At 43.5% G+C, this 12,419-nt stretch overlaps 1 protein-coding gene across 36 annotated transcripts in view; it reads right to left on the reverse strand.

Annotated features, from left to right (window-relative positions):
• PTPRD (protein tyrosine phosphatase receptor type D) overlaps positions 1–12,419 on the reverse strand; it is an 878,514-nt gene that overhangs the window by 2,871 nt on the left and 863,224 nt on the right. For all 36 annotated transcript variants that reach the window (XM_069764541.1, XM_069764828.1, XM_069764762.1 and 33 more), the window contains 2 exons: positions 4,837–4,962; positions 686–840 (listed from right to left, as the gene is read on the reverse strand). In XM_069764541.1, the coding sequence (XP_069620642.1) occupies positions 686–840; positions 4,837–4,962 (281 nt within the window). The remainder of the gene's footprint in view (positions 1–685; positions 841–4,836; positions 4,963–12,419) is intronic.

Consider the following 12,419-nt stretch of genomic DNA (forward strand, 5'->3'; position numbering starts at 1 on the left):
TCAAGACTGCCATGATGGGTTAATCTGAAACCAGGATTGCATTCCCGAGTTTCCAAAATTACACAGAGTAAAGCAGAAATGTCGAACTTGTTATCATGGCGAAACATGGAAAGGGACGTACAAAAATCTATGACTGCTCCTGTAAGTTAACGGAGTTCTTTAAGTTGACTGATAGACCATAATCAAGTGCTGCAACTTCAATGGCCCATTCGATTCCTCGTAAGTATATCATTGAAGTGATGGACCACTAAATTGTATATTCTGACCAAACGGACAAAAAGTTGTTGATCTTTTCAATAAATAGAATGACGGTGATCACAATCGTATAAAATTTATGACTTATTGTACTTATAAAACTATGAAACAAACAGATAAATACATAATATGTCATTTCACAAGTATAAAAAAGTCCTTATATCAAAGTAGTATATTCCAGGCTCATATCTGGCCAAATGATTACTACTGAACAAACGGCCTTTTCATCCAAAAAAACAATCTACTCCAATGATTAGCTCTTGACCTTCACTTGATTTTTGACCTCTATGTCACAATGAAAAGATAACATCCTTGAATAGAATGAAGAGGCCTTGATGGATTGCATAGAACCTTTGCAGAAATGTTTTTTTTTTTTAAATGAAAAAATGAAACTAACGTAAAAAATATTAAGTGAAACTGGGAGAATTACCTGCAATGAACAGATATTGGGCCATCCTGTCCAAATTGTTCTTTTGTTTTATGTACTTGTCCTATGAAGTCAATAAATCCTTCTCCAGACTTTGGCACCCCTTGTTCTGGCCAGTCAGTAAACTGAAACTGTCTGACAGTCCGTGATTGGCCATCCTATCAAAAGATACAGTAATGTATTTTATTTTAGATGCAATTCTAAATCTGAACAATTAAAAGTAAAAATTAAAATTAAACCGTACTATACATTGTTCCATATGTATATAGATATAAATATCTATCTATACACAGTTCTGGCAAAAATTAAGAGAACACTGCACAATGTTCACTTTGTCTGATTTTTCTATTTATAGGTATATTTTTGAGTAAAATGTAAATTGTTCTTTTAGTCTATAAATTTCTGACAACATGTCTCCGAAGTTCCAAGCAATAAATTTGGTATTTTTTTCCTGACAAAGAAAAATGGTCAAAATAAAAAAAACCCCCAGTGCTTTAAGACCTCAAATAATGCAAAGAAAACAAGTTCATAATCATTTAGAAACAACAATACCAATGTTTTAACTCAGGAAGAGTTCAGAAATCAATATTTTGTGGAATAACCATGATTTTTAATCACAGCTTTCATGCATCTTGGCATGCTTTCCACCAGTCTTTCACGCTGCTCCTGGCGCAAAAATGTAAGCACTTCTTTGTTTGATGGCTTGTGACTATCCATTATCCTCTTGATTACATTCCAGAGGTTTTCAATGGGATTCAGGTCTGCAGATTGGGCTTCCCATGACAGGGTTTTGATGTGGTGGTCTCTTAATTTTTGCTAGAGTTGTATGTATATATATATATACATGAGTATACCCCATTTGAAACATAGGATTTTAATCATTGAATACAAGAACAATTTCCAAAATCTTGACAAAATGGAGTTTCATAGAATATTTTTAAACTCATAACATGAAAGTAAGGCTGTTTTTAGAGACTGATGTTGGCTAGGCAATATGCCAACATGTATGAATCAATCCACACTTGCGGAATGCAGTACAGTTATGTCATCTTGTGAAAAGGGGTAAAAGAAAATGTGTAATTAGAAAATTACCTATTTAATTAGTTTTTAATGTAAAATATAAAACTGGGCAAGCTCTAATCTTGGCAAAGATCATTGTGAATGGAGAGGGAGGAGGGGATTTGCGACTTCACCTATTGTGAATGGTGTATCCCATTTAATCTAATGTATATAGATTTGATACATTTCATTGCAATCATGTCTGCGATGATAATGAGACTGCTGAAAGGTCATCTGTACAGAACAAGAAGTAGGAGTCTAATATTAGGCATAGTGGAAAGTATGAAAATGTAAAGATTTCTGAACATTTAAAAAAATAAATCAAAGTAATTGACTTGGAAAATTAAAAATAAAAAACATGATCAAAAACGTAAAAAAAATATATAAATAACATAGAAACCTAATTTAAACAATAGGTAATTTTCTGATCAGACATCACACTTAATTTAATAAGAATCTGAACACAGCGGAAATAGGCAAAATCTAATATTTGATCGAGCAAGAGCAAAAGCAATGCCAGAAATTAATATTTTCCTTGAAGAGCAGTATGTTGTGGATGTTTGGAATGGTAAATTAGTCTGAAAATAAAAGAACTAGTACAACGTTGTTGCTCCAATATTTTTCCTGAAGAGCAGATCTTTGATCACTTTGCAGGGTGGTCTGATCTGAACTGATCATGACTCGCTCTTTAGCTGGACTCATAAATAAACCATTCTATCCCAACCATACCAGCCCCATCAGGTATAAGAGGATATATTCATTTATGAATGCGGGGTTGTAAAATCAACACCCAATCTGCCTAATATTAACTGAGATCAGATGAGCGCAAGAAAAATCATCCAGAAAACTGCTTTTTGCTCAAATGTCTTGAAAAAAAAAACATCCTAAAAATGCAGAGTTCTAAACGGGAGGGTTCACATATTTACATAGTATTTTTCACCGTTTAAAGGGAACCTGTCACCTGAATTTGGCGGGACCGGTTTTCGGTAATATGGGCGGAGTTTTCGGTGTTTGATTCACCCTTTCCTTACCCACTGGCTGCATGCTGGCTGCAATATTGGATTGAAGTTCATTCTCTGTCCTTCGTAGTACACGCCTGCGCAAGGCAATCTTGCTAGCGCTAAACGGGTTGCACTAACGCAATGTGACCCTAGCCTTACCTACAGACGTGAATGGATGAGTCTCATCCAATTTTAGAGTTAAATCGCAGCATGCAGTGAGTTATTTCAGATTCTGTCAGTGAAAAAAATCGTTCATCAGCACTGTCTCAATATATAACATGGGTCCAAGTGCTGCTCGATCAAAAAAACTGGATAGCATTTGTCCAATGTATACATTAAGCTCTTAGGGTAGGTTCATACCAGCATGTATAAAATCATTGAGAGTTAGGCTAGTTTCACATTTGCGTTTAAAAATGCAGCGTTTAAAACGCAAACGCAGGTGGTGAAAAAAACGCATGTAAACACGTACAAACTATGCATTTTTTAGACGCATGCGTTTTCGCATGCGGTTAAAAAAACGCTGCGTTTTTACGCATTTACATGCGTTTTTCCTGTGTTTGCGTTTTTGGTACGCATGATGAGAAATTTCACAAGAGAAAAATCAAGATCCAGACACCACCAATGGGACTACAGAGGGCGTGTGACATGACTCTGTGGACCAAAATATGGAAAAATTGTAGCTCTCAAAATGTGGTAACGCAAAAAATATTTTTTGGAATAAAAAGCGTCTTTAGTGTGTGACAGCTGCCAATCATAAAAATCAACTAGAAAACCCACTATAAATAGAATTGGCTAGGGTTAGGGTTTGGATCCCTAGGGTTAGGGTTAGGGTTTGGATCCCTAGGGTTAGGGTTAGGGTTTGAATCCCTAGGGTTAGGGTTTGGATCCCTAGGGTTAGGGTTTGGATCCCTTTATCACCTTGATGGTGGGAGGTGGCTTATCAGTGTGTAGACTTGTTTTTCTATATGGAAACGCATGCGTTAAAAAACGCAACCAAACGCATGTGCTTAAAAACGCATGCGTTTACATAGACTGGAATACGTTTTTTTGCCGCAAAAAAACGCCTCTAGAAATTACTACATGTTGCATTTCCGCAACAAAACGCAAGCATAGAAACGACGCATGCGTCGTCAAATGCGGCAAAACGCATACAAAAAAAATGCATGCGTTTTTAATGTTAAATATAGGGAAAAAAAACGCATGCGTTTATATGCGTTAAAACGCAGCGGCAAAAAACGCAAATGTGAAACCAGCCTTACATTGAGAAAATCTGGACAATTTTTTTCTCTTACTTGCCAACCATGTGACGTCTTTTTTTTTTTTTACAGCAGCAGCTATTAACCATCAGTTTCCTATGTTACAGAATAAAAATGTATCGGTAACACTCCAATGCTTTACTCTGGCTCCGGATGGCATCTGTTGTTTTTTTTGTACACCCATAGACTTGAATGGGTGAGTCTCCTCTAAATCACGGAAGATACTTGTGCAGGCTGCAATTTTTTTTCACACGTAGATTCGGTCCCCGAAAATTTTAACTAATTCACACTGCCCCACTGAATAACATTTGAATGAGTGCATTTTTCCACTGACAGCACTCAGCCTGAAAATACAGTCATGTGAACACAGATAAGAGGCTTGGATGGAAAGAATTACTTTACTTGAATGGGGTAAGCCACAAAATAAGACACAGCCCCATGTACTAGAGAGGGGTTGTGTCTAGAAAATAGGACCCCCTTTTACTACTGTCATACAATTCCATTTATCAGAGGTGCTTTAACACAAAATATATTAGAACGTTATAAAACTTCATTACACAAACAGAAAGATTTATCCACAAAAATGCCATAAATGTAAGAAAAAGCTAAAATAAATAATGGCAACGTTAATCTTCACCACAATGCAGGGAACAGACGATTCAACTTAATAAGGTCATAGGGTATAAAATGTGAAATTTCAGACAAGGAATATTCTTTCCAACTTATGAATGTAATAAATATAACAATTATACGAGTATATATTATTCCCAGTGACTATTAATTAATAGAGATGATTAGCAGCACTTATCTCCATAAAGCAGTATAAAGGGTATCTCACCCGAGCATCTGTTACTTTAAATTCCCGTAGGATATATTGTGGCATGTTATATTCAGCCATTGGATCCACTACAAAATACTGATATCTGGCAGAACGTTCAGCCGGCCAGTATTGATGACATTTTTCCTAATAAAAAAGGGAAAAAATAATTAAACTAGAAAAGCCAAACAAACAATTGGTCACATTTTTCTTTAACCCCAGTCACCATGCCAAACATGTGTATTGTAGTAGTAGAAGCAGACGCCTGTTTCCCATAGAGTCACAATGGTTAGGCTATACTTCTGCTATTCCTACTCAATATTTATGAATAAATCGAAAACTAGGTTTTAGGCTGTGTTCACACTGCATTTCTGGAGTGTGTTCTGTGGTTCCGCCTGAATCTCCCTTAAAAAAGATTCAGATGAACCCCCAAAGTGGTAATCTGCTACATTCCTGTACCCGTCTAAAATAATGGAAACTTTCAGAAAAAAACACATTCACACTCCATTTGTGTCAATAAATTCTATGGCCTCATTGAGGGTTCGTCTGATTTGCAATTTTCTCAAAATTCAAGCAGGAACCCCTGAACGCACTTCAGAAAAAGAATAGCATTTGCCTTGACAAAAGGGTTGTGTCCATACACAGTCTGGCCACTGATTGGACCAAAGCAGATTAAACACTGACACACCCCTAAGTGGTAACACCCAATTGTCAATTTAAGTACACATTTCTGAGGGAGAGGAACAGTACATGCAGAGTCATAAGAGAAGATGCTTTAGAATGTGATAGTGTAGTCAAAATTAATCAGAATCTTTCACGTGTCCATTAATAGCGTACTATGACTAAGTCACTGGTAAAATACTGGAGGGGAGATATGTATTACTGAGGATGTCAGCTTCAGTGATGTGAACCTAGGAAGATGCCCCAGAACACTAAGTGCTGAGAAGTGTTAATCGGCCACATTAAGGGCTGGGCTTTTGTGTGAAGAGTGGGTGGGAGGCTGCTCACCATACCTCCACCCCAGGGTGTGATCCAGCAGGTAAATATGCAGCCTTCTGACTCACTCAATGTGCAGTGTCTCTGGAGATGAGACCTTCAGTGCCATGCTTGTGGTAAAGTGAGATGAACCTTGCTTCCCGAAGACACACAGTGCTACATTATTCCTTTTGTTTTCTAGTTATGCCAAAAAGGCTGTGTTTCTGTTGCTTAACTCTGCACTGGTTGATGCAGTACTTTTCTAACAAACCAGTGGGAGAGCCAAATGGAAAACGTTTCTGTGTCTACCACTCTGAGCAGCCGAGTGAGCCGCTCTACCACATAATGTACAGGTATCCTTTATCAAAAAGACTATTTGTAGAACAGTTATAAGATTATAATTACTATTATACAGTGGGTAGTATAACATACATCATAGAGCTACATATCCTGCATACATGTTCAGTTTTTAAAATTAAAGGGGTTGTCAAGTTCTTAAAGGGGTAAAATTGTTAAGTGCTTATAACACAAGAATAGAAAGATTTTTAATTTTACACAGCACAGCAGCTTGCCAAGCTTACGGGCCACCTTGAGGTCCCAGAGTGGCTGGTTTCCCAAACAAGGAGCGTATCAGAGTGGCTGGTTTCCCAAACAAGGAGCGTATGGTGGAAGCAGGCTCAATACTTCACAGTCTGCTCATGCCACTCTGGAGCTGTCCGGATAACTGGATCTCGCCAGCTTCTCTGATCCTGCAGAGGCAAAACTGCCTTAGCCAGAAACATGAGAGAGTGCTCAATTCGGACTAGTGGCGACGAGGCCATTCTGCTCGTACAAACTGTGAATCTTCATCAGCGCACCAACCACTCCCCCTGGCAATCAGTAATTTCTGAAGTGGGTGAGGTTTGGGCCCTTGAAAAGTACACTCCTTTAAGCAAAGTCCTGTTGAAACAATAGTCAGGGCAGAGTTCCTCAATTTGTCATCTACTTACATCAGTAAGTTTAGACCACTAACAAGCACCCTTTATAGTAACCTATACAACTTTTACTCAAGAAACTATGAATACGTGACACAGTAGCGTAGCTACCGGGGGAGGGGGGGCAGAGGGTGCAGGGCCCAGTGCTCAGAGGGGACCCACCCGGAGCTACGCTACTGTAACCGTATCGGTGTGCGCAGCGTACCGATACAGCTGACCACAATGATGAGGGAAGGAGTGCTGTGATGCGCTCCTTCCCCCATCATCCCCCTGTCAGCGTCTGACGTCGGCGACGCTGACAGGGGATGCGATGAGTCACTGCCCGGTGCCGAGGCGAGCGGAAGCTCAGAGCAGCACAGGAACCAGGAAGAAGAGGTGAGTATTTATTTTTTTAAGGGGTGCTGCCTTATAGTACACAATCTGCCTATGGGGGGGTCTGCCTAATACTATATGGTCTGCCAATGGGGGGGTCTGCCTATGGGGGTCTGCCTAATACTACAGGGTCTGCCTAATACTACAGGGTCTGCCTATGGGGTGGTCTGCCTTATACTACAGGGTCTGCCTATGGGGGGGTCTGCCTAATACTACAGGGTCTGTCTATGGGGGGTCTGCCTAATGCTACAGGGTCTGCCTATAAGGGGGTCTGCCTTATACTACAGGGTCTGTCTATGGGGGTCTGCCTAATACTACAGGGTCTGCCTAAGGGAGGGTCTGCCTATGGGGCGTTTGCCTTATACTACAGGGTCTGCCTATGGGGGTGCTGCCTTATACTACACGGTCTGCCTATAGTGTTGCTGCCTTTATAGTACAGGGTCTGCCTATGGGGGTGCTGTCTTATACTACAGGGTCTGCCTATAGGGGTGCTGCCTTATAGTACAGGATCTGCCTATAGGGGTGCTGTCTTATACTACAGGGTCTGCCTATAGGGGTGCTGCTTTACACTACAGGGTCTGCCTGCGGGTGCTACCTTATACTACAGGGTCTGCCTATTGGGGGTGCATTATACAATATTGAGGACTATCTGGTACATTATAGGGTTGAGCGACCTTTACTTTTATAGGATCGGGTCGGGTTTCACGAAACCCGACTTTTTCAAAAGTTGGGTCGAGTGAAATCGGCCGATCCTATAAAAAAGTTGGGGTCGGGGTCGGCCGAAACTCGAAACCCAATGCAGTGCATTGGGTTTCCAATGGTTCCCAGGGTCTGAAGGAGAGGAAACTCTCCTTCAGGCCCTGCGATCCATATTTAAGTGTAAAATAAAGAATAAAAATAAAAAATATCGCAATACTTACCCTCTGACGTGCCCTGGTACTAACCGGGAACCTTCCTTCCTTCGAATCAGCGCTTTCAGGACCTTGCGGTGACGTCGCGGTGACGTCGCGGCTTGTGATTGGTCGCGCGACCGCCCATGTGACCGCCGCGCGACCAATCAGAAGCCGTGATGTCACCGCGACGTCACCGAAGGTCCTGGAAGCGCTGATTCTTAGGAAGGAAGGCTGCCGGAAAGAAGCAGGGCGCGTCCAAGGGTGAGTATATTCCTATCAGGTATATACTCACCCTCGGACGCGCCCTGCTTCTTTCCGGCAGCCTTCCTTCCTAAGAATCAGCGCTTCCAGGACCTTCGGTGACATCGCGGTGACATCACGGCTTCTGATTGGTCGCGCGGCGGTCACATGAGCGGTCGCACGACCTATCACAAGCCGCGACGTCACCGCAAGGTCCTGGAAGCGCTGATTCGAAGGAAGGAAGGTTCCCGGTTAGTACCAGGGCGCGTCAGAGGGTAAGTATAGCGATATTTTTTATTTTTATTCTTAATTTTACACTTAAATCTGAATTCCGATACCAATTCCCGATATCTTAAACATATCGGGAATCGGTATCGGAATTCCGATTCCAGATTCAGAAGATCGCCGACTTCATGGCTGACCCCACACAGGGGTCGGGTCGGGTTTCATGAAACCCGACTTTGCCAAAAGTCGGCGACTTCTGAAAGTGGCCGACCCGTTTCGCTCAACCCTAGTACATTATACCATATTGAGGACTATCTGATACATTATACTATATTGAGGACTATCTGGTACATTATACTATATTGAGGACTATCTGGTACATTATACTATACTGAGGACTATCTGGTACATTATACTATATTGAGGACTATCTGGTACATTATGCTATATTGAGGACTATCTGGTGCATTATACTATATTGAGGACGATCTGGTGCATTATACTATATGGAGGCTATCTAGAGGGGCATCATACAGTGTGGGGATTACAGTGTTGGAGCCATCAGTTTGGAGGCTACTAAGGGGTCAGTATACTGTGTATAAGAGAGCATCATACTGTGTATAGGGGAGCTGTACAGGGGGAAACTCGGAACATTATTAAATGTAAAGTGGGCACTTATTGTTATAGGGAACTCAAGTTACTGTGACTATCAAAGGGGCATACAGGACAATATTACTTTCTAGGGGGCAAAATATGGGCTGTTTTCTAAGGCACTTGCACCTGGCATTGCTATATTATAGAGCGGTGCCTTAGAATTTAGAGGGCACAGAGAACCACACAGCAGGGGCAATAATAGGGACACATACGGCAGCAGCGGTTCAGTATTGGGGTATCAGGTGCAGTAATAGGGTTACATGCAGCAGCAGCTCAGTACTGGGGTATCAGGTGCAGTAATAGGGACACATATGACAGCAGCGGCTGAGTATTGGGGGTATCAGGGGCAGAAATAAGGTCACATACGGCAGCAGTGGCTCAGTATTGGGGTATCAGGTACAGTAATATGGACACGTATGGCAGCAGCGGCTCAGTATTGGGATATCAGGTGCAGTAATAGGGTCACATACGGCAACAGCGGCTCAGTATTGGGGTATCAGGTGCAGTAACAGGGTCACATACGGCAGCAGCGGCTCAGTATTGAGGTATCAGGTGCAGTAATAGGGACACATACGGCAGCAGCGGCTCAGTATTGAGGTATCAGGTGCAGTAATAGGGACACATACGGCAGCAGCGGCTCAGTATTGAGGTATCAGGTGCAGTAATAAGGACACATACGGCAGCAGCGACTTAGTATTGTGGGGTATCAGGTGCAGTAATAGGGACACATACGGCAGCAGCGGCTCAGTATTGGGGCATCAGGTGCAGTAATAGGGACACATACGGCAGCAGCGGCTCAGTATTGGGACATCAGGTGCAGTAATAGGGACACATACGGCAGCAGCAGCTCAGTATTGGGGCATCAGGTGCAGTAATAGGGACACATATGGGAGCAGCGGCTCAGTATTGGGGTATCAGGTGCAGTAATAGGGACACATACAGCAGTAGCGGCTCAGTATTGAGGTATCAGGTGCAGTAATAGGGACACATACAGCAGTAGCGGCTCAGTATTGGGGTATCAGGTGCAGTAATAGGGACACATACAGCAGTAGCGGCTCAGTATTGAGGTATCAGGTGCAGTAATAGGGACAAATACAGCAGTAGCGGCTCAGTATTGAGGTATCAGGTGCAGTAATAGGGACACATACAGCAGCAGCGGCTCAGTATTGGGGTATCAGGTGCAGTAATAGGGACACATACAGCAGTAGCGGCTCAGTATTGAGGTATCAGGTGCAGTAATAGGGACACATACGGCAGCAGCGGCTCAGTATTGGGGTATCAGGTGCAGTAATAGGGACACATACGGCAGCAGCGGCTCAGTATTGGGGTATCAGGTGCAGCAATAGGGACACATACAGCAGTAGCGGCTCAGTATTGGGGTATCAGGTGCAGTAATAGGGACACATACGGCAGCAGCGGCTCAGTATTGGGGCATCAGGTGCAGTAATAGGGAGACATATGGCAGCAGCGGCTCAGTATTGGGGCATCAGGTGCAGTAATAGGGACACATATGGGAGCAGCGGCTCAGTATTGGGGTATCAGGTGCAGTAATAGGGACACATACGGCAGCAGCGGCTCAGTATTGGGGCATCAGGTGCAGTAATAGGGACACATACGGCAGCAGCGGCTCATTATTGGGGTAACAGGTGCAGTAATAGGGACACATACGGCAGCAGAGGTTCAGTATTGGGGTATCAGGTGCAGTAATAGGGTCACATACGGCAGCAGCGGCTCAGTATTGAGGTATCAGGTGCAGTAATAGGGACACATACGGCAGCAGCGGCTCAGTATTGAGGTATCAGGTGCAGTAATAAGGACACATACGGCAGCAGCGACTTAGTATTGCGGGGTATCAGGTGCAGTAATAGGGACACATACGGCAGCAGCGGCTCAGTATTGGGGCATCAGGTGCAGTAATAGGGACACATACGGCAGCAGCGGCTCAGTATTGGGACATCAGGTGCAGTAATAGGGACACATACGGCAGCAGCGGCTCAGTATTGGGGCATCAGGTGCAGTAATAGGGACACATATGGGAGCAGCGGCTCAGTATTGGGGTGTCAGGTGCAGTAATAGGGACACGTATGGCAGCAGCGGCTGAGTATTGGGGGTATCAGGGGCAGAAATAAGGTCACATACGGCAGCAGTGGCTCAGTATTGGGGTATCAGGTACAGTAATAGGGACACATACAGCAGTAGCGGCTCAGTATTGAGGTATCAGGTGCAGTAATATGGACACACAGCAGTAGCGGCTCAGTATTGAGGTATCAGGTGCAGTAATAGGGACACATACAGCAGCAGCGGCTCAGTATTGGGGTATCAGGTGCAGTAATAGGGACACATACAGCAGTAGCGGCTCAGTATTGAGGTATCAGGTGCAGTAATAGGGACACATACGGCAGCAGCGGCTCAGTATTGGGGTATCAGGTGCAGTAATAGGGACACATACGGCAGCAGCGGCTCAGTATTGGGGTATCAGGTGCAGTAATAGGGACACATACAGCAGTAGCGGCTCAGTATTGGGGTATCAGGTGCAGTAATAGGGACACATACGGCAGCAGCGGCTCAGTATTGGGGCATCAGGTGCAGTAATAGGGAGACATATGGCAGCAGCGGCTCAGTATTGGGGCATCAGGTGCAGTAATAGGGACACATATGGGAGCAGCGGCTCAGTATTGGGGTATCAGGTGCAGTAATAGGGACACATACGGCAGCAGCGGCTCAGTATTGGGGCATCAGGTGCAGTAATAGGGACACATACGGCAGCAGCGGCTCATTATTGGGGTAACAGGTGCAGTAATAGGGACACATACGGCAGCAGGGGCTCAGTTTTGGGATATCAGCAGGATGAAGAGTTTGTGCAGGTTGGGAATAGATGGTGGTGGGGCTGGAATGTGAGAAGTGAAACGTGTCTTTGTTGTATTCTCTGCAGCCGAGTCGTTGCTGGAAGAAGTTGTCATGTCGGTCTGGGCCAGATGGAAAAGACGGGAAAAGTGATGACTCCATCATAAAGATCGTCAGCGGTAAGACATTATCTGTAACTGTGCAGTGATCTATTATATGTTCTGTAGGACTGGTATCTACCACTGACCATATGGCGGTAATATCCATGTTGGTCGTTATATAGAGATTATCTTCAGTAACAGCGCTGTCATCTGCTGAGGTTCTCCTCCAGTATTAGGGCGCGTCACCAAGTTGTAATCAAGGTTACCTAGTTAGGGGCCCACTCAGAAGCTTCGCCCCCCCTGAACCAAAACCCTAGCTACGCCTC

The sequence above is a fragment of the Ranitomeya imitator genome, chromosome 1 (assembly GCF_032444005.1).
Source record: "Ranitomeya imitator isolate aRanImi1 chromosome 1, aRanImi1.pri, whole genome shotgun sequence".
Lineage (NCBI taxonomy): Eukaryota > Metazoa > Chordata > Amphibia > Anura > Dendrobatidae > Ranitomeya > Ranitomeya imitator.